This window comes from Nycticebus coucang, chromosome 15, assembly GCF_027406575.1.
Source record: "Nycticebus coucang isolate mNycCou1 chromosome 15, mNycCou1.pri, whole genome shotgun sequence".
Taxonomy (NCBI): domain Eukaryota; kingdom Metazoa; phylum Chordata; class Mammalia; order Primates; family Lorisidae; genus Nycticebus; species Nycticebus coucang.
Window position 1 is genome coordinate 4017677 of NC_069794.1, and position 23981 is coordinate 4041657.

Consider the following 23981-nt stretch of genomic DNA (forward strand, 5'->3'; position numbering starts at 1 on the left):
TGACAGCATTCATAAATTAATGACCCTGTACTTTGAAATAAATGTACATATGCAAAATACAAAAACCATACACCACTTCAATCCATTTACTGTAGCTATAGGTTACAGTAAAAAGTGCTGTTCAATTTGTGATTTACGACGGTTTCTTAGAGTTCCTTTTACAGTAAGTCTCTTCCAATTCAAACTCTCCTTTTTACTTTTTTATTATATTTTACAAGTAAGTTTTATTGTGCTTATTTAAAGTATACAATATATTAAAAGATCCTATATGTAGTAAAACGGACACGGAGGTGGAACAATTAACATAGCCATCATCTGACATAGTTGCTCATTATCCCCACTGTGGCAAGAGCAGCTATAATCTACCCATTCAGCAGAAATCCCAAATGCAGGGCAGTGTGTTAGCTACGTCCCATGTTGTATAGTGGATTAGACGCCTTCCTCCTGTGACCCAATTCACCCCATTCCCTCCCCTCCACAGTTCTGAATACTAAGTGTTCTAGATATCTTTCCAATTTAACAGAAATTTTGAGAAACGAAAGACTTCATTATCTGAAGGTTTAGCATTTTAGTGGTCCAGAAGAAGATAACAGACCAAAGTGTAGCCTTGCCTGCAGGGGGCTTGTTGGTATATGCATACATTTAACTATAATAATAATTTTACTTGAAATAAAGAAGTTAACTATATTTTCAATGGTTAATGCAACTTTTCAGGTTTTTAACTAAGCTTTATCCCTCTCTTTTGATGGCCTTCAAAGTGGGAGGCATTTTTGGAAAAGTCCTTTGAGTCTGGTCCCTCACTTCCTAGCCAAGTGACTTGACCTCTGAATTCCAGAGTCCACATCTGTACAAGGGATATGATAGTTCCTACCTCATGGCTAATGTCAGTGTGGAGTGTAATAATCCTCAGCTCCCAGTTGGGCTCATCAATGAATAATGACAGCCGGAATTACACCTTTACCACTTACTGCACCTGCACACATAAGTCGCCAGGCTGGGAATAGGTATTTTTAACAGGACAGCATGTGAACAGAGAAAAGTGCAAAGCATGAGGCTCACAAAAGCAACAAATGTCCTTTAGTTGAAAAGCACATCCTCTTCAATTAGAAAATTACACTCAAAAAAGGCAAACTGTCTTTAACCCGAAGTACTGACATTTCCTTCCTTGTGGGTTTCCCCCCAGGCAGAGACAGGGTCCCCAGGAGCCAGAGGGGGACATTCTGCTCTGCTTTCTGGAGGCAGTGTGGCATTATTTACTCTGGCAGAAGTGCCACTGTGCTCAAATGACAGGCACAGAGGATAACAGACACAGACTCAGTTAACTCTATTGAGCAGGACAGTTATCAGGGGGTTGAAAAGAGGCCAAATGCATTTCCCCAGTTAGAAATGAAACAAGAGACCAGGAAGGGCTGGCGGTGCAATGAATTTTGCCCTTTGTATAAAATATAGGAGCTTTAGCCCCTGCACTCCTGCCTCAAGTAACAGCTAGAGAGGGAGAAGGCTCTAAGGCTTTGTTACCCTTCGAATCACTGCCACTCTTATATACTTTATTGAAACTATTTGACTCTCAAGTAGTATTTACAAATAACATAATGGTCATTAACAAAAAGAAGAAAAAAAAACAGTAGTTTTTTTTTTTTTCCCCCTTTTTTTTTATTGTTGGGGATTCATTGAGGGTACGATAAGCCAGGTTACACTGATTGCAATTATTAGGTAAAATCCCTCTTGCAATCATGTCTTGCCCCCATAAAGTGTGACACACACCAAGGCCCCACCCCCTCCCTCCGTCCCTCTTTCTGCTTCCCCCCATAACCTTAATTGTCATTAATTGTCCTCATATCAAAATTGAGTACATAGGATTCATGCTTCTCCATTCTTGTGATGTTTTACTAAGAATAATGTCTTCCACTTCCATCCAGGTTAATATGAAGGATGTAAAGTCTCCATTTTTTTTAATGGCTGAATAGTATTCCATGGTATACATATACCACAGCTTGTTAATCCATTCCTGGGTTGGTGGGCATTTAGGCTGTTTCCACATTTTGGCGATTGTAAATAGAGCTGCAATAAACAGTCTAGTACAAGTGTCCTTATGATAAAAGGATTTTTTTCCTTCTGGGTAGATGCCCAGTAATGGGATTGCAGGATCAAATGGGAGGTCTATTTAACAATAAAAATGTCCCATACTCACAGGTCTGATAAACCTGTCTCCCCATCTCCTTAAGGCAAAAGTATAAAACTCTATATGTTTGATAAGCTGCACTATTCTTGAAACAATTTATCACAAATACCATGATTGATATTTAAATTTTATCACTAATTTGTCTAGTGTGTGATAATTTTAAGATTGGTAATTTTTTTTTTTTTTTTTTTTTTTTGCAGTTTTTGGCCGGGGTTGGGTTTGAACCCACCACCTCCAGCATATGGGGCCAGCGCCCTACTCTGTTGAGCCACAAGCATGGCCCAAAATTGCTAAATTTTAAACATTATTTTACATTGATTATGAGTAATTTAAAAGTTATTTGTATTAGAATGTACATGATGGTTTAGTAACACCCCAATACTTTCTATTTCTCTAGATTCTTTTACTTGAAAATAAAAATGATCTCACTAAATAATAAAAAATACAAATGCACAATTACGGAGAAAAAATTTTAGCTCTTTAGGAAATCATTATACATATGGGTGTTTTGGTAAGGAAATGGAGCAGAAGGGGAATTATTTAGAAAGCAGGTTTTGTCTCTGATATTTGCTAAATTGTGTAGTTTGGGTTGTCATGGTAATAAGCATCGTGATTTAAATAAGTCTACACAGAAATAGAAGTCACTTATACTATATTCATAAGAATTGAATAAATCTCATTATTTAATGGAAAAAAATGCTCAGTTTGGACAAAAGAAGGAAAAACATGATGTGCTGAATTTATTTTTCTGACAAACTGCTTATTATTTTTATCTCTGAAACAACATAAAGGCAAAATATTTAGAACTAAACAACAAAAAGTAAAACTTTTAGAATGCATTAAAAATTCTTAGGAAATACTTTATAGACTCAGGGAAAAAAATCCTTGAGAAGCATGAAACAAACATTCAACTCAGGAATTTATGGAAAAACAAAAGCACAAAATGCAAAGAAAGGAGAAATAAAGAAATAATAAAACAGCAGCAATAAAGCAAAATAACATTAATGTGAGAAATGACAACAAAACCAAAAAATTGATTTTTGAAAATAAACAATTCCTGTAGGCAAGTTTTATCAATGTTAGATATGGAGGAAATGCATAAATAAACAGTACCTTGAAAGTAAAAGCTGTCAAATTACAATTAAATAGAGATCGAAAGATTATAAAATAAAGATATAATTTAGTTGGCAAATAAATTTAAAATATTAAAGTAAAAATACTCTAGAAAAATATATATGATCATAAAAGAAAAAAATTATGTGATTAAGCCTACTAACTTTAAAATAATAAGTATCTGGAAGTTCAACGGCCTTGCAACTACTCAGAAGATTTTCAGGAGGTTTTGCTAGACATTAGAGAAATATGTGATCTACATTCAGTACAAACTGTTTTAGAGAGAAGAAAAACAGAGAAAGCTGCCCAATTTATTCCTTCATATAAATTTGATAGCAAAAGGTTCTATTAGATGACAAAATAGCTCCTCTCACTGATGAAAATAAATGCAAACATCCTAAATGAGGGCTCGGAAACTGAACGTAGCACATGATGATAAAATAGGGTTTATACCCTAAATGAAGAACAATTCAACAAAACATGCATCAATGCAGTTTTCCCCATATGCTAAGAAAAAAGAGAATTGCTATTCTTAACAGACAATGAAAAACATCAGACAAAATTTTCATCCATGCATGATTGAAAAACACTTAGCAAAGATTATCTACTGGACCTCTGAGTCAGAATATTGTTTAGCAGTAATGTTTTGAGAAAAACACACTAAAGCCCATTATCATCCCAAATTTTAAATATTATACTGGCAGTGCTAGCCAATGCAATAAAATATGAAGAAGAAATAAGGGACATAAGAGAAAAGGAAGAAAGGTAATTGTGATCATTTATATTAGAAAATATTAAGGCATTCTACAGGAACATTATTACAAGTAATAAGAAAAAAACAGCAGGATTTCTAAATATAAGACCAACATAGAAAGTCAAGGCACTAATAAACAAATCAAAAAGTAATGGAAAAAAGAGCTCATCATAGCAATATAAAGTATAAATACCCCGAAACAGAAATTACATAAAAGTGTGCAAGCAGTGATGGAGAAAATTATAAACATTATTAAAGGAATGAAAAAATACACAAATCAATGTTTAAATACAGATCATGTTTGTGTATGGAAAAAATAAATAGCCCAAAGGGAAGAATTTTCCCCACATTAATCTATAAACAAATTTCTAGTCAACATCCCAGAAAAACTTTTATTGGATAGAGTCAAAGTGGTTATAAAATTCATATGCAAAAAGGAAAATCCAGGGATAACCAAAACCAATAAGAAAATAAGAAGTTATTGTGAGAACTAAGTAATTAAAAAAATATATTGTTGACACAGTTTTAGTCAAACAGAGTAAAAATCAAGATGGGGGTTAAGAAACATTACTGATAAATGGTGTGGATCACTGAATATTTAGCTAAAAATATAAAATTATATCATCTCTTCACATACACAATATTCCTGATGTGTTAACAATGCAAAGGTTTTAGAAAAAAAAAGGATAAGATGACTTTGGAGCAGGAAAAGAATATCTATGATAAGGCCAGGAAACCAGGCCACTGCGTGTAATTGCAAAAATCCTCTGAGTGTGTGGCCAGGGGGCAGGGCAGAACCTACCTTGTCAGAAGACGTTCAACTTTGTTTGGAATTAGGAAAACGCAAAGTAATGCTCTCCTTGCAATTCTGCCGCTGAATATATGCCTCAGGGAAAATTCTAAACATATATCTGGAGAGACACATACAAGAACACAACACTACTTTCAACTGAAAAAAAAAAAAAAAAATGAAAAGAGATTTAAGTGTCCATTCCCAGTGAGGTAGACGAGAATAGCGCAGTTTCTTGAACCGCCCAAACTTGGCTATTAGAAGAAGGAATTAGCTCTTGGTGCAGCCATATAGTTAGATTTCAAAAACCACGCGGAGTTAGACAGGGAACTACAGGATAAAAATATACTGTAGGATAACATCTCTATAATTTGTGATGTCTTGCAAAGTTATGTGTTTACTGCAAAAAAAATAGCTAGAAAAATAAAAAAATATATTTTGGAAGATTTGCACAGAATTGATTATATTGTTGCCTGCAGGGGGAGGGAAGGAGAGGGATGGATCTACGCAGCAAAACAACAGGCACCTCAACTTTTAGTCGTGATTGTCTGTTACTTTTTGTTAATAAAAATCCAAGGCAAAAGTTGTAAAGTGTTAATAGTGTTGATTCCAGGTATTAGGTACATTCTTTTTAGTCTTCTTGTTCACTGATTTTTTTCTGAAAATAGACAACATATAATGAAGAATATTAGGAAGCATTAAATGGAAAAAGGAAAAACTGGATCCGTCTGTTTTCATTTACTCACAAACACACAGCAGGTGTTTATATTCTTATGAGGCATTTGAAAATTAATGCTATAAGCCATTTATTATAACCAGTTTGATGTAAGCATCCCAAATTGTATAGAAAATCAACACATTGTACCCCATAAATGCATTAATGTACACAGTTATGATTTAATAAAAAATTAAGAAAAAAAATAAAATGATAAAAAAAACTAAGTGGCTTCATTGTGATTAGTAAGAAAACATACCCAGTGTTAGGGTGGGTTGCGGCTCGGTGGTCATTGCAAAGCAGAGGAAAAAAAATGTTTTGTTTTTTTTTTTGCCAAGACTTTATTATTAATAAAGGAGTTGAGGTCAACTAGGGCAGGTTAGCACTTTAAGTGTCTAAGAGTGTCTACATTTTTGGATTCTTATCTTTCTTGCAGGTACCTGTTTGATTTGTAATTCCCAGTAGAGAGTATAAATCTTCACACGCATTTCAATAAAGTGCTATAAGGGAAAAAGCTGAAACTAATAAGTAAAACCGTTTGGTTTTAATCAGGTTCATTTACACACACACGCAATTCCTGCTTCAGAAGTGAGTTTCACTTTGTTCCCAAAGTGTTTGATAAATGAGAATAGATTATACCTCCTGTCCTTTACTGAACTTCTAACCACAATTTATAAAATACAGATTGAATTAGAAAGACAGAGAGATGAGATTTTACTTAGGATGTTCAACTGATATTAAACATATCATATGATGAGATGTTTTCTTGGAAAAATTAATCTTTAATTTTATTATAAAAATAACAGTAAACAGGGTGGCACCTGTGGCTCAAAGGAGTAGGGCGCCAGCCCCATGTATTGGAGGTGGCGGGTTCAAACCTGACCCCAGCCAAAAACTGCAAAACCCCCCCAAAAAAACAAAATAACAGTAAAATAATGTAATTTATAGATGATTTCTTCTTCTTCTAGTTTTCTGTCACCTAGCCTACCATTTAGATTATTTCTTATTTCAGGCTCTGAGAATTGAGGAGCATTGCAAATTCTCTCTCACTGTGATTCCCGGGATGTTATAGGAGAGATGTATGTGTTTTGGCAAAAATACTTGAAGAAATTTCAATCTTCCTCTGCTTTGCAATGACCACTGAGCCTCAACCCACCCTACCAAGAATTACTATAGATCAATTAGTCAGTGATATGGATAGTCCCAAGGAGCAGAAAACACTTAAATTCCAAGTCGGGCGATGCTCACACAAGCTCCATCTCACACGGAGGCGAGGCACATGTGTTCTGAAAAATCATGTTGCTTCTTTTCATTAAAATTTTCCCCAACCACCTGCCTATAGGAGTGTGCACTGTCCACTTCAACTCTTCCCATTGGGGAGAATAACGGCAAGCCATCTAAAATGAGGCAGGCCTGTTTCTAAGGAAGCGTGTCAGGGACACTAAGTGTTTCTATTCTTTGAAGAGGTGCAAGGCCCAGTCGGGACATGCTCACACACCTGGGATGCTCCAGCGGAAGAGATGAATCTTTAGACTTGTAACCTTAAAGTGCTAGCCTGCCCTACTTGACCTCAACTCCTTGCAAAAAATAAATTATATTCTCTCTTATAACATTTTTATTGCTAATATGGTTACATTCTAGTCCTGTTAAAAAGCCACAGATTGAATTATTTTTATTTTTATTTTTTTAGAGACAGAGTCTCACTTTGTTGCCTTGGTAGAGTGCCGCAGCATTGCAGCTCATGGCAACCTCCAGCCCTTGGGCTTAGGCGATTCTCTTGCCTCAGCCCCCAGAGTAGCTGGGACTACAGACGCCCACCACAATGCCCAGCTATTTTTTGTTGCAGTTTGGCCAGGGCTGGGTTCAAACCTACCACCCTTGGTATGTGGGGCTGGTGCCCTCGTCACTGAGCTACAGACACTGCCTGCCACAATTGAATTTGCTTTTTAAAAAATAACTTCGTGGTTACATAATTTTGAACAAAATAATTGCACACACGCAGAGACCTCACACAAATGTATCCTGATTTGAATTTTAGGGCAATGCCTCTTGTAAGACAGGGGAAGATGGTGAACCTGAGGCTACAACAAGGCCTTTTTGGTAAGAAATAGTATCCCAAACCTAAAGCTTATTGATAAATCTCCAACTGCTATTGTGCTTAGTTGGCATAACATGGGTTCACAGTAAGGATGGATAATCTTTGCTAAAGAAGTAATGGCAAATTCCTCTACATAGAAAGCAAATAAATTAATATACCTATGAAACTAAATTTGAAAATTGACCTAAGATTCTATATAACATCTTTACAGGTGATTTCTGCAAATAGCATAGGTATAAAATGTAATCCAAAGGCTATTTTAATAGCTTGCCTGCAATGCAGCAAAAAGCTGTTCCCTCCTTAGCATTTTATAAGCTAAGTTCCTGGTTACTGTCTATAATGAGATAAGATCCTTAAAGAAACACTCAGTTATAAATGAAAATTCTAATTTACTAAAACAATCTTACAAAATAGAACAACATGCTGAGTGTCATTTTACTGTTTCAAAAATTCTATCATTCATCTCTCTGGCCGTATATCTGTGTATGTTTTTAAAATCATAAATTTGATGCAAAACATAAAAAGAGACATCCTTAATTAAAATGAAAACAAAATCATTACAAAAAAGATTAAGACTTAAAAATATTTAGCAACTACTAGAAGACAATGAACAACAATGAAAATGTCGATCCAGCATGTATTAATTTCTTTAATCAACATATTAAGTCATTATTAACAGTTGAAGAGTATTAATTTTGGAGGGGAAGATCAGCTCATCTTTAGGCGTTATATGGAAAACTATATGTTTGTGAGGACAGCATTTATTGAATTCCCAAATTAGATTTTGGCCCGAAAAAGTTAGAGATACACTGTACTATTTCATAAATATCTTAAATTCTACCTGATTCGATCAATGAGAGAAAAACAGAAATCACAGGAAATGTAACTGGCCCTTAATATCAACAGCAACATATTCTCCTATATTTAAAAACCTTGGGAATCCAAACACTCGGGCATATATACATACCAGTGCATGCTCAAAACTGAACCTTAGCAGAACAAAACCAAGCTGTAAGATGAGGACATAAAAACTCACACCAACGTAACTTCATCCACATAACCCAGTTAATTCACCTCAGTTTCAGAGCATCCAGGTAAACACCTGCCCCTGGTGCTGCTCCGGGACACAGCCTGTACCCATAACACCGGTGGGAGTTTATTTTTACAACCAGTCTGCAGAATTCTTCAAGCCTATAATTATTTTTTCTCCATATGAAATGTCTGTTCCCTCTAATTTAAAAGGGATAGCAAATCTCACCTATTGAAGAAGTAGAATTTTCTCAGGAATATCGAATTGCTTGTTACAATCTCATTAGCACTGATTCTTTGTGTTTCTTTAGATACTGACAATCTCTTAAGTGTTATAAGATGCGGTGATGAATGTAACCAACCAATACATTATATCACCTTCAGTTTACATCCTATTGAATTCATTCTTGTTCTTTTTCTCTCTCTCTTTTAAAATCATTTCAGAGTTGAGTCATCAGTTTTAAGACACAGGAAGCCATGTTGCACTGCTAACATTGCCAATTCTTACAAATTACCTCAATGAGACGGCTGTTGAACACATGGGCCTTTTGGTAAGTGCACTGATGAAAATCTTTCTGGACATTTAGGAAAAGATGTACTAACTTAAAATGATCTTCCTTATAATCAAAGTATGTAAATTTAGAAACAAAGTGAGATGCAAAACATGTCCTACTGATGATTCAAGGATGAAATCATTGAATTGATATGTATATTAAACAAATAATAACTTTAATAGATAATAACTTCAACCTCTAGAAATATTCCTTCTTTCTCACTGGTATAGTATCTGCTCAATATACCTTCTTTTGTTATTTAAATCCATACTATAGTTATATTGGGTAGCAGAGAGGAGATTCAATAGTTTAAGAAATTTCACAAGTAAAATGTTTTTCAAATATTTGTTGATATTTTTTCAATAGCCTACTTTTCTTTCTCCAGAATCAATTCTAGCTTGTAGAGCAAAGAACAGAGATTCTAGACAGTTACTGGGTTGGTGATTCTCTCACTCTCATGAAATATACCATCACCGTCACATTTAGAGCCCCGAGCCCTAATTCCTCTTTAATGCCCTTCTCCCACCTGCTCCCACTCTACTGGGTCTCTGCCCCTGAGTGCACCCGCCCCCTCTCTGCACTGCCTCCCACACTGTAAAACTCTAGTTCCTTAGTGTATGTGATCAACATCATTCCATGTTATGTGTGACTCAAGAAACTGCTACTGACTGGGGAATAACACTCACTCTAGCCCACGTGGATCTTGTTTTTGCAGTAATCAAAGATCACAGACTGTGCCCTGGACCCTAGTCAGGTATGCTGCAAACACATCATTCCTGCGTCATAAGAGAAAGAGAAAGGAGACTGTGGAAACTGATCACCGCAAGTCCATTATCACTGCTTACCGCAAAACAAACCTAAGCAAAATATCTAGAAAAGAAAGGAAGACTCCTACATGTCCTGGTAGCATTATGCAAATAGTGGTATTTCTATTTTTAAAGATCAAAATATTTCTTTTATATGCCATTCCCTAAAGCAAACAAGATAACTGACTGAACTTTAAAAGGAAGAAGCTGGACAATTGGATTTCCAATCTCTGAGCCATTTGCATTTTTTAACAACTTTCCCCTTCCCCATAAATAAACTAATATAAACTAAGATGCCTTCTTACCAGCCACCGTCATCACTGCTATTATTGTAACCATCATTCTCCCTGTGTCAGATACTGTGATAACAACTTTACGAATGGCACCATCTCAATTAACTTTCAAATAACTCAGAAAAACAAAGATTTGTTTTTGCAACCCAGTGTCAAAGGAACAGACTTGGATAAATGAGTGACTCATGTAAACTGAATGCAATTAATCATAATGTTTTCCAATGTTTACATTTTGGTCAACTAAAATAACATAAGAATGTAACATAACATAAGAACACTTAAACTGAAGTCTCAATGAGAAACAAAATAAAATCTCCATATGTATGCTTGAAGCTCAATTTATTTACTATATAGCATTCTAAACAGTGCTATCTAAAAATGTCAATTTCAGGTCACACACACATGAATGAATGAATGAAATCACACCTCCAATGTCCATTCCGTAGGGTCACTGGGTTGTCTCTCAAAGTTAGTTATTTCTAACTTTGATCTACCTGTTCTTATGATATTTCTTAACAATAAAAAGGAAAATGTTCCCTGGATTATATTTCTCAGATATGTATACACACACACATATATACGTGTTTAAGTGTTGCATTATGAAACAGGTATAATTTTAGAAGCTGCAGAATATATTTATCTTTTTTCAAAGCTTAAGTTCTTAATTACACTTTAGTATCTCTACTAATGTATCTTATTTCAGAATCACATGGCTGATAACTTTATGAAAATTACACTTTAGAGCACAGTCTTTGTTCAACAGAGGGTGTAAAAGTAACAGAAGAGTCATAGAAAGTGAATAGGTATAATTCCCACCACTGCTCCAGGCCCTGTCCCATTCCCACTGCCATCTCCACCTCAACCCAGAGAAGGCCTGTCTGAGGGGCACAGCTGGGTAGGCCGGGACTCAAACCATTCGCCCCGTGGGCCCAGGGCTAATGCGAGGGAGCAGCTGGAAGCAGTCAGCCGGCAGAGTGTATCTCCCATGCACTGGTGTTTACAGGAAAGGGGGCCCAGCCACAAGAATCTTCGAGAAACCAAAGGGAAGGATCCAGGGATAACTGTCTCTCCAGGAAAGCCTCCACGTGTCAGTTGAGAGCCCATGAGTTCCTCCCCTCCTTGTCCCTGAGTCCGTGCAGCTCCACTCTGGGAGCAGCTGTCCCCATCACACCTTCCCGGGAGGCTGTTGGCTGCTACACACAGGCCCCAGCGGTGGGAATGGGAAGAGAGCTTTCAGCTATGGACATGCTTAATTTCTACTAAAATGCTGATGTTTGGGGATTAAAGCATTCATAAAACTGTGGTAGAGAACTGAACAGAAAACTCTTGGCACCTGCTTAAGTTTTCTCTCAGCGTCAGGGAAATATAACCCTCATTGAAAAACTTTAAAGGGAGGTAGACATAAGGAGATGTACTTTATCAAATTATACTAGTTTAATAGTTACACCAAAGTAATAAGACACCCAGCCAACCAGCAGTGCAGCTGAATCCAGCAACTGCCCGAGCCTGAGCCCCTCCTCTTCCTCCGCCCCAGCATTGGGGCCAAAGGCCAGAGGGGGATGGTTAGACCAAAATACATTATAAGGTAACTACATGTTTGAAAAGCTGTGAGTAACTCTGTCATGTTGACACTAAAATGAACAGTCCTACTTCTTGTAGTCACCCTGATGTCCAGTGCTGTCCTTTCAGATCAAGGCTGAGTCTATGTGTCTCTCTGGCAACCTTATTCAGAGTTCTGAAGGTTTTATCGAGTAAAACAACAAACACTTAATAGTGCAGCTTTCCATTTGGAATATTATGTTATAAATAGCCAAACATCACAAAATGGAAAGGGATTTCTTCAAATAATGAGGCAAAATAACTATGAAAGAAAAGAAGTGTTAAGGAAAATCTACACAGAATCCTCTCTGTCTCGAAAGGCCTGTTTATAAGATGATGCTCTAGGGCGGTGCCTGTGGCTCAAAGGAGTAGGACGCTAGCCCCATATACTGGAGGTGGCGGGTTCAAACTCAGCCCCGGCCAAAAACTGTAAAAAAACAAAGATGATGCTCTAAACCACAGTGGCTAAACTCTAGAAAGAAGCCTCTTCTGAGCTAGAGAGATAAAGGGCTGACAATCCTGGAGCTCTTCAGGTCAGGTCACCTCCGCTGTAACCAGGCAGAGAGAGGATTGAGTTCATTGGGGAAATATGCTATTTCCATATCACCCGTGAAAACAGCATGGAGAGACCCTGCACCATCACAGTGATTCCTACAAAGAGTGAGGGAAGGTGACTGGTGCTTGATTGGCTGTTCTGGTCAACTTTGGACACGTGAAGTCATAGGAATCTATACATGGGATTTCTAAACGGCTTCAGCAAGGACTTTAGTTATAGCCATAGTGGTCACTGGGTGTCAACTTACAATTCTCAGAGTTGTTGAGGCCAAACAATACTAAAAAGGCCAGATGAGACTTACTTTATTAGTTTCCCTTTAGAAATTATTTGATGCCATTTAAAATCATATTTTAATTGTTGAATACTGACAACTTGATGTGAACTCTTGGCAAGTTATGAATAATTAAGAGGGTCTTTCATGTACCTAGTGGCCAGAGAGGTTCAGCTCTCTACTCTCTAAAACACTGGGAAAACAGGCTGAAATCACTCAAAATAGGAGTCACCAGGCTTGTACACCTTCTCACTTAGATGGGCCCTCTTTCTGCCACATTAGCAACTCCAAACTAATGCACTGCTGACTGGTCACAAGTTATCTGGTAACATGGATAGTTTTCTCTGTAAAACTGCCGGCCAACAGTGTGAGAACGCAACAGCTGTTCCCTGATTCATTTCGCCCAGTCTCAATTCCCACTTCTCCCCAAGTCAGCCTTTTTCAGTCTTTCCCCCTGCCTCATCTCTCAGCTTCTTAGAATGTAGAACCACTTCTAACATCTTAACATCCACACTTGTTCGGAGGAAATGCTTATTCACAGATGTGAAGAGGAAGCCTATGAGCTATGCCCCTGGCCTCTGGAAGAGTGACCCAGCACCCTGGTGTCCACAAGGAAACCTGGACAAGGGGCCCTCAGGCTGTCTCCTCAGGCTCCTGTGCCCACTCAGGGCTAACTAGGACCCAGGAGGCAGGTCAGCCCAGTCTGGCCTGCAGAGTCAGAGCAGTGTGCTGCTGTGAGAGCTGGACCCTCTGCTGCCCTCCACGTCCCTCACCAGATGGTTACTCTGACCCCTGTAAACCTTACCTTACTGTCTTATTTCTTAATGGATTAAGAATCAGAGATGAAAATGGCTGTGGATAGGTAACCCCCACCCAGACTGTGCCAGTAGCACAATAGACGTGTGATCACATGAGTGTCACAGAGGCCGGAGAGTAACAGTGGCAAACTGGAGGTGCAGATGGGGTCAGGGGACCCACAGAGAGGGCCACTATCAGAGGAGACAGTGTGTCAGCTGGGGGAGGCGAGGATGGAGGACTGTACTTGTGCCTCCCTTATGATAGAGGGCGAGAATGAACTTGATGATGACAGCATTCTCATGCAAAGTTAGACAATATACAGTATCCTCCATTGTTGAAGTCATAAAACCATAGTTTAGAAAAAGAAATACGTCTGGTTAAAATACTAAACCCTGTTTTTTAAATAAGTTTTCTCAAAAAAGGAAGGGAAGGGAAGGGAAGGGAAGGGAAGGAAGAAGGAAGGAAGGAAGGAAGAGCCTTGGAAGGGGAAGTGAGGAAGCAGGCTGTGGTCACCCTCGTGAATTGTGTTTCACATTTCCTTGGAGCCCTTGTTTTGAGAATAAAATGTGTTATTTTAGCTATTTAACAGTTTTCCTCTCAAGATGATTTATATGCCCACATTGTGTTAATCACAAACTTCTAAGCAAACAGAAGACATTAGTGTTCTTTGTTGTTATTATTATGATTCTCATTCTTTTTTACCTGTTTGGATCAAAGCATTTTCAACTTTGCCTAATTATAAATAAAGTTTTAGTGTGTTTCAATTTTTGAGGCTCTCTGACCACTAAGTGTGGCCTCTGTGGTCCCCCAGTCCACAGGGTCGAGGCCATACATCTGCACAGAAGTCACAGTCACAGCAAGTGGCACGGGGGACACATCCACACACTCATCTTAAAGATGTGATTTTGCCCTGGCCAACACAGCAAATGCTTCTGCCCATCTTCATGAACTAACCCTCACTGTCACCTGCATTAGACCCCAGAGTTTTCATTCATAGGCAAATGTTTTTGGATCTAGGTAGAGAAAATACAATTATTTTAAATGTATTAAGCCATTGATATTGTACATATTTTACTGTAATTCAGGAAATGAATCTATCATTTCAAGAATAGAAATTTTACCTGGCTTAATTTCACTTGTTTTCCCTTTATAACTTGTTAGAGAAATTCTTTATTACATGAATTCCCTCTAGTAAAATTTACAAAAAATGTGTCTATTCAGTGGTTCTCAACCCTCCTACTGCCGTGGCCCTTTAATACAGTTCCTGTGGGTCGCGACCCACAGAGTGAGCACGGCTGGTCTATGTGCTCTCCAACTTTAACACAAGGGTAGTTTTTGCTATAATCTTTTTTGACATGACTACAATATTTCCAAAGAAAAATTAAGGATTGGTAAACAACATAAGACCTCTTTTTTTTTTTTTTGTAGAGACAGAGTTTCACTTTATGGCCCTCGGTAGAGTGCCATGGCATCGCACAGCTCACAGCAACCTCCAACTCCTGGGCTTAAGCAATTGTCTTGCCTCAGCCTCCCAAGTAGCTGGGACTACAGGTGCCTGCCACAACACCCGGCTATTTTTTTGTTGCAGTTCGGCCGGGGCCGGGTTTGAACCTGCCACCCTCGGTATATGGGGCTGGCACCTTACCAACTGAGCCACAGGTGCCGCAGAAGACTTTTCTAAAGTAATCCAAATGTTTGAGACTTTTCTGTGACTTAGGAAATAGGTCTATAAATCTGCAGAACTTTAAGTAATGTGAACAAATCTCAATAAGTTATAATATAAACTTCCTTTGTGTTATTTGGGGCTTTAAATTAAGATTTCGGTGACCAGAGTAGAAACAGAGAAGCAACCATGGGAGTTATGACTCAAATGAGAGTATTATCTCTTAGAAGTTAAATTTCTAGTACATTAACTTGCCTCTACTTTCCCACAAATCCCTGTTACCATTCATTTGCTCAGTAAAGACAATTTTAAAGATAAGACCGCGCTGCTCAATGTGCACGCTGACACAGTGGCAATCTTGTGTGTTCTCCACAGCTCAGGTTAACAATTTTTCTCTGTGTGTATATATGTAGTCCAAAATTTAGATCAGATATTATATAAGTATTTCTAATTATTTAAATTTAAGGCAACGTTAAGATTTAAGTGTCAAATAAAAATTTTGTAAAAGTTTCAATAGATTTCTGGATTTATATATTAATTTTTTTCAATGTCATCTTCAGCAGAGCTGCCAATAGTTTTATATATAGTTACTTTGGGAGACTTAGCATATTAGTACCATTGTATAAATAATCTTCATATTTAAAAATCACAAAATACCTGATAACAAGGAATAATGGCAAAATCAAGAGTCCTTACCATCCTAAATACTAATGCATCTCTTCTGAAATATAGATCATATATTAATCTATACATTATATTAATATATAGCCTATAGAAAATATGTTAATATATATTAATTTATTATATTTATATGATCTAAATATAGAATATAGATTAAACATTATGTATATTTGAGGGGCCACAGCCACCTTCAAATCACAGATTTTACATTGAATATGCTGATCAGTGTTCAGTGGGATTTTACATGTGTACATTTTAATGAAAATTTTAGTAACAGTGGTCTCTGAAATCTTCTGAGATGTCCACTTTTATTTGAGAACTTCCCCATATGTACATATGCCTCCCAGAGACTGTACAGGCATCAATTTCAGGAATTTGGTGTCTGTAAAGACAACAAAAAAAATCTCAGAAGATGTTTTTCTTTTTTTTTTTTTTTTTTTTTTTTATTGTTGGGGATTCATTGAGGGTACAATAAGCCAGTTACACTGATTGCAATTGTTAGGTAAAGTCCCTCTTGCAATCATGTCTTGCCCCCATAAAATGTGACACACACTAGAAGATGTTTTTCAAAGACAAGTGTACATGTGAAGACTCTGGGATGCAATTTTGCTTTTAATAGTTGCTCGGGGTCATTATTAGAAATAAGAAAAGTAACAATTTTCCACTGATACCATGTCATGGACATCTATAACTTTTATATGATCAAGTAGCCCCAAAAAGCTACTATTTAAGATGATTTGGAGGATGAGCCAAAATGATCGCCATAGAGACCCTTCGTCTAATAATCCACAAAACAAGTGAAGACATAGGTGGAAGAATTACTGATGTACACCCGTCAGGGTCTGCGCTGAGGGACGTGACCCGCCCAACAAACTCAAGTGCTTCAGCCCTCCTCAGAATGCCTTGTTTCTGGATTTATAGCATTTTATACTCATTGGTGCATGAAAGGCTGTGTCTACCTTCAGTCCAGAGACACGAGATGGCATTTCCATATCTACGCAAACAGACGATTTCATTAGTTCAACAGGATGGGGGAGGGGGTGTCTAAGGGAGGGGCTTAACTCCCAAAAGCATTATCAGTGAGACCATTCGGATAAAACTACCCTGTTAAAAATGAAGTGTCTTCATGGCGTCTAACTTAGGGGCCACACTGTACCACAAGGCAACTTTCAGAGCAGGCCTGTTGGTGTCTCTGGCAGGAATAGCACAAGTACGGACGTACCCATCGACCTACCTGCTGTGTTCATCCTGACTGTGCAGACAGCAGTTCACAGTATTCACCAGAAAGCTGAACAGACGACTGTACAGGGATTTGGCCAAGAGGTCTCGGTAAAACTCAGCAATCCGTACAGTGTGCCGTCGTATGAGCATGTCGCCTACAGCAGTGGGGAGAGGGGAGGGTGAGAGGAAGGCTGCCGCACTCGGGAGCCAGGGAGACGACGCCCACCCTACTCTTTCCCCACACACCACATACAGCAAAGGGTGTCAAATACCATACCAGGACTCCAATAAACGCTGGTTCTTACATAAAATGTTTCCCTGAAATGAATGTCATATACATCGCAACATTATTTCTTGCACATGTTGAGCAGAGCTTTTGACCTTCAGGAAGGTCGTATGATTCATCTCAGTTAGGAAACTGATTCTTCACAGGGCCCCTCTTGGCAAGTTCTCTGATAACAACTCACTGGTCTAGATACTGAATCATCCTAAGGCATTTAGAAGCCTGGTCATCTGGAAATGCGAGTCATATTCTAAATATTTTCAAAGAAATGGTCTAGTCAGCCAAATGTGGGTCTGGGATTCAGAAACAGGATTGGGGCTTAACGTAGAGATTTTTCTGTCATTCTCAAGGTGATGATGATTGAACTCTTGAGTGGTAAGGCTTTTAGAAGGAAATAACTAAAGAAGGGACCAAGGAAAAAAAGAGTGTGAATAGTTTAAAATTAAGCCTGTCACGTCACTTTTCTGGAGAGTTGAGAGTGACAGGGAGTCCAGAATTCATATTCTATGGCCTTGGCCAAACTGGGTAACCAAGCACCCCAGGCTGAGCAGGGACTAGCCATGGAAATGATGGTTAAATGGTTTCTAGTCAGCTGGAGGGACAGGTGAGGAAGGTGAACCGCTACTGAGACTGGCTGAAATGAAGGAGGGAGAGAGAGAGCAGGAAGGAAGGAAGGAGGGAAGGGAGGGAGGGAGGAGAGAGAGAAACGAAGGAAAAGAAGGGAAAAGAAAGAAGGAAAGAAAGAACAGGTAATGTAGTCCCAGAGCTAGAAGGTCAAGGCCACTGAGGGGGCACAGGGCCCAGCTGCAGGGAACAGGAAGCCGGTGTGGCCATTCATGACACTACAATTGAGGGCCCTAAACTCCCCGCGATCAAGGCATTCTGAGAGTTTACCAACATGTAAGCAGAGGGACCTACCCCTATTAAATTACAGATACTATAATGGTGATTATAAATGGTGATTATTAATGGTGATTTCAAATTTTCTCCCAAAACGGCATAAAAAAGAATAACATTTTTGGAGAACTCCAGACGGTCAGGGTAGTTAAGTGCAGGGTTGCCGTAGAGGAAGCACAAAAATTAGACAAGTTCCAGCTGGGACTGAAAAGCCTCCCCAGCCATCCTTCCTGTCTTTGGAAGACTGTTAGCCATGAAGAAACATCATATTTGTATTTCAGAAAGATCATTTCTGAAGCAGCGTGGAAGGGGTGAAGTGATAGGACAGATAATAGACCAGCCAGGAGGCTCTTGCCATGATTCAGGAAGGAATGAAAAATTCTGCAGTGCCCATGGAAATGAGGGAAGGTGTCACGAATGGAAGGTGTTTATAGGGTTGAAGCGCTTGTGTCTCATTCTCATCTTTTGGTGCAGAAAGGGAAGCTGGTATCAAGGCAGCCGGGTGGATGACGGGGAGATTCACTGAGCTCAGGAGCCCAGGAGGGCAATTCATTCTGGGAGTAGCACTGAGGTAGAAATCATTCCCCACCCATCCAAACGCCTGCAAACATGTCCAGTAGAGACATGGGGAAGAACAGTGGTGATTACAAGAAGAAAGATCAGCTGGATGGTGAGTCCTCACAATGAACAATAAAGAAGAAGGTTGCAAGGCCATGATTTATTGAATAATTAACGGTCACATGAGGAAACCCCTTGCTTGCTGAGTGCAAGAGGGTGATGCACAGAACGAAGCTTGTCATCAGAGCCAAGCAGCCCTGAGTTCGCCCAAACCCGTGCTTTCCTAGTGATCTGGTGATCAAAGTTGTGTGACCTCTTTGAACCTTAGTTTGCTCACCTGTTGAAATGGAAATAGTTCCACATCACAATAATTTGTGAGACTTCAAAGCTACAACATTAATAGCACTTGGAACAAGTCCTACCAGGTCACACATGCCCTGTCAGTGGCAGCTCTTGTCAGGACCATGAGGTTGAGGTGAACACTGGTGTCTCAGAGAGGGCAGCAAGGTCCTGCACACATGAATGAATGGACCCCACATTTTATCTGAATAAATCCTCTGGAATTGATGGCTTTGTTTCTAAAATGACAGATTACCTAGAGAGGGCGACCTTTTCAGCAAAATGGTTCTCAAGAGCATAGAATTTACAGTCACATCAAGTTAGTGAGAACTTAAGAACCATCAGGAATATCAGTGAAACAAAAAGTTGGCTCTTTGACAAGATTAACAAACAGATTCGTAATGCTTTTCTTGTTTGGCATTCCATTGATAGAGACAGTTTCACAAAGTAGAGATGGACAGAGTTGAATTTAATTTCCATATTTGATTCCAAACTACACAAAAAAGGTCAGAGAATGAAAATTTTTTTACCTTTAAAATATTGGATATCAGTTGTTAAGGCAGAAGCCAGTTCATCTGCTGATACTTGTAACATTCCAGCCACTACAATCAAAGCAGCATTATAAACACAAAGTTAGTGTACACTGTCGATAACAAGAACGTTGCATTTGATGATCTTACTTTATAAGTTGTATATACATTAAGAAATGTGTGTGTTAAAGAAAAGAACTGCCACTGTAATCGTCAAATTCAAATTAGAAGAGCTTCTCAAAGTAATCAAAACACTTGAGTTCTTGAGGCTCTGTGCATTAGATCACAGCCGGCTTTTTCCTCCTGTCCTCACAGATGGCATGGAATCATTGCTTTTTTTTTTTTTTTTTTTTTTTTGCAAATTCCTGGTTAAATCACTTTGATATAGGCAAAGGTATATTTTTATTGACAAACTGTGGTTGTTTGGTATTTAAAAAAAATCTGGAGTGACTAACAAGCCAACATCAAAGAGGGAGATTTTTGGCAAGATCTTAAAGGGAAGTAATTATACTCTGTTTAAAATGTTTGGCTAATAACATGCCCCCAAAGTATACTGGGTACTGGGGTGAGGCAGAGAATGCTCAGAACAATATAAAAAAGCACAAATATTGCTGAGGAATCAATGTTATTAATGTGGGTGCAGAATGGGAACATAAAAGTACATCTTGTTATTCATACCCATAACCATTTATAAGAAAGAACAAAGTGAACGTGTTAGTTGTTTTTCTCCCCCTGGTTGAATTTTGCTCCAGCAAAGGGTTTATGCCAAGTGGCTTTTCTGAGCTGTGTCTCCATCTACTGGTAGGTGTACAAAATTGCACATCAAAGATCAATTGCACATACAGGTCAACATCGAAGGTCCTGTTCCACTGACCTTGCTCTAGAAGCTGGAGGTCAGAGACAAAGGCAGAGTCGGTGTCAGTCAGGGCAGTAAACCTGATGTCTCCGATGTGTAATATTGCTGCTAGAATTACAAACAGGTTCTCTACTTCCTACGAGATTCACAAAGAGAGAAAATGAACACGACATTTAGAAAAAAGACTAAAAGTCAAATCCTTTAAAAACCTAAAGGTAGGCTATGAAAACAATGTATTCCCCATCAGTGAGATTGTGATTTTTCAGATTGTAAATGTTCAGTAAGACAATTACCAATATCTACCTCAAAATCAAAAACTCATAATTCATTCCAATGTCCTTTAAATCAACATTTTTGTACCTTCAACATAAGAGAGTAAGGAAGTGATATTTTTATATAAATTAATGGCTTCCAGATAACTATCAACAGCAAAAATGAATGATTCTTTAATTGTGACGGTCTGCCTGGCAGGACCACCTCAGTGGTGAAGTGAGGCTTCACTCTGTCCCTCCACACTACGGGGGTGGGAGGGACAGGACTCTGTGGTGCTGTGGCTGGTTCACTCAAGGACTTGGGGTGTCAATTTCTTAGTTCTTGCTCTTGTGAGATGAACTGATATGATGATTACAGAATTTTTCACTTCTGCTGGAAAATTAAATGAGGCATAATGAAAACAACTATTGCCCAGATAACAAGATGCGAGTTGTTTTTAAAGGTTATTTTAAGGAAAACATGGAAAAAAAAATGACTTGGCAAGTGTTGTCTTTGAGCAGAAGGTAGCAGGAAGTAAGAGAATGTTTGCTGAGAGAAAATATCTGAGAATCTACATAAAAAAGTAAATTAGACCTTAAAATTGACACTGGACATTAATTTTTGGGCAAAAGATGAAAAATCAAGAAAAAGCTGTAAGTTGAACTGTGCTTCTTCAGAAGACCAAACGTTTAGCCTGACGACATCAACAGAACAGACTGAGCTCCAGAAAGGGCCAGACACGTGGCCTTTTAAATTCTCAATTTCCTAGCTTGTAATTTGAGAATAAAATCCTTCCACAAGTACTGTGCAAATTGTTCTAACAGAACTCTTACTTGCTTTATAAGTATATGATTGAAATAAGACAGTTCTCAAGACTTCTATGAATTTCCTCTGGAACTTCTAGTTTTCATAAAGGTATTATTTTACCATTTTTAAAGTGAGAGGATTAGTAAAATAAGAATGATTTCTAAGCAATTTCCAGGTATAATGATATCCTATGAATGTGATATACTAAAAAATGTTTGGGGTAACTACTAAATTAGAAATTAGTGTTTCAAATTTAATTCAATTATGCTTTATGATATAACATTTTCCTCGTCTTTCAAAGGATCTGACCACTTGTTGTTTTCCTTTTTCATAAATCCAGCAACTCTTCAGGAAACGTTCTGGCACCCTGTCATCTAGGCGCTTCCGGATACACAGGCAGGAAGAATCTGGACTGTCCTCGTGGCCCCTCCAGTGCAGCGTGGGCTGCGGTGGTGGGAGGGGGCTGGGCAAAAGCACCTGCTGAGCACACCCCTCAGACCACAGCTGATTCAAGGGCCAGGGCAGAACTGTGTTCCATCAAATCTTACTGTTCCTAATCTCTCCTTCCCAAGTGGACTAAGTTGTCATCATTCAGGTCACTCCACAGGGTCAAGATGAGGGGATTCCTGTGCCCTTGTCACCGTGCACACGTTTCTATGTGAGGTTCTCAGACTCTCCATTCACCATCTCAGTCAGCAGCACCATTTTTCCCGCTCTGCCTGTGGGGATCAGGCATGAGTTCTCACAGCCCTGATTCTAGGCAGCTGGTATTTCTGTAGGATGGTTCCCCATGCTCATCTCTATCCGCATTTCCTCTGAGAAAGCAGAAATTTCAGGTGTGGAGGGAGGGGAAAAAAATAAAAACAAAAACTGCAGAGGCGTAAACAGCAAGCTGGACAGAGTGAGTGGGGAGCGGCAGCAGAGCGATGGTGCTCCCCTGGGGTGCCACGGCACATTGGTATGCCCGGACAGCAGGTGCCCAGAAAAATCTTAAAGACCATTAATTAAATTATTTTCAAAAGAAATTTCAAGCATAGTAAGTATATTATTTTTTCTTTATATTTTTGATCAACATAAAATTTAAATGTGCCACAAAAGTTTAAATATAGGTTCAAGTGTGCTGTGAGATAAACAAGTTAGTAAAAGGCCAGTACAGTGACTCACACCTATAATTCTGGCACTCTAGGAGGATTGCTTGAGCTAAGGAATTAGAGACCAGCCTGAGCAACATGGAGACCCCATCTCTAAACCTAGCTAGGCATTGTGGCGGGCACCTGTAGTCCCAGCTACTCGGAAGGCTGAGGCAGGAGGATCATTTAAGCCCAGGAGCCTGAGGTTGCTATGAACTGTGATGCCACAGCACCCTACCAAGAGCAACAGAATGAGATGCTGTCTCAAAAAAAAAAAAAAGTCTGAAAAACACTGTAGTAAAATATGGAAGTACAGCGACTGGATAATAAGAACAAAAAAGAACAGGACGCCGTAGATGGTACCCTCCTAGGATTCCAGTCTAAACAGAGCAGGAGTGGGGAAAGCAGAGCTCCCCCAGCTGACATATGTGGGGTGTGTCCCACTCCCAGTCCTTCCCTGCTCACGGGTCCCCACCCTCTGGCTGCCCCCTTGCCACAACTATGTGGGCAAGGAAAAAACAAAGGAAACAAGGAAAAACCCACACAATCAACTGGTTTCAGAAAAATTTTTTAAAAAATGAATAAAACAGGTTTAAATCAGTGGGCAAAGTCACTCCTGTAGTCTTAGGTTACTCATGTGCCAGGAATTGGCTGTAGCCCAGAGCACTGCCATACTGGGGGTATCACTGGGGAGATGACCCCTCTGGAGACGAATAGGTGGGATTCCAAGTGGTTTCTCTCAGTGCTTAAAGCTTTACTCTTTTCGTATTTCATATTTGCTAGACCAGTGCTGTCTAATCCAGAGACCATCAACTAGTCATGGCTATTTGAATTCACATGAACTAAGATGAACAAATAATGACAATTCACCTCTTCAGCTCTCTGGCCACATTTCGAGTAGTCAGGAGCCACCCCTGGCCAGGAGTGACCCTACCATACACCCCAGGCCAAGGACATCTCCATTACCATGGACATTTCTACTGCATAGCAATGGTCTACAACTTTAAATTGTATTTTTCAGCTTTATGTTGCTTGCAGGTATTTGATAATTCTTTAAGACTAAAAAAATTATATTGTTCAAGAAGATATTTTAATAACGTGATTCTATAAGTATTCAAGTCATTCTTAATAGTAAACAGCTACTTTAGATTTACTAGTTTTCCCATGGCTTGGTCAATATATAAAGTAATTTGATATGTTTTGGAG

The 23981-nt window shown here is 38.8% G+C and overlaps 1 protein-coding gene across 1 annotated transcript in view; it reads right to left on the minus strand.

The window, feature by feature from the left end:
• MYO16 (myosin XVI) overlaps nucleotides 1–23981 on the minus strand; it is a 643638-nt gene that overhangs the window by 222215 nt on the left and 397442 nt on the right. The window contains exons 18-20 of the mRNA XM_053563761.1: nucleotides 20605–20722; nucleotides 19731–19802; nucleotides 17137–17278 (exon numbers count right to left, since the gene is read on the minus strand). Coding sequence (XP_053419736.1) covers nucleotides 17137–17278; nucleotides 19731–19802; nucleotides 20605–20722 — 332 coding nt within the window. The remainder of the gene's footprint in view (nucleotides 1–17136; nucleotides 17279–19730; nucleotides 19803–20604; nucleotides 20723–23981) is intronic.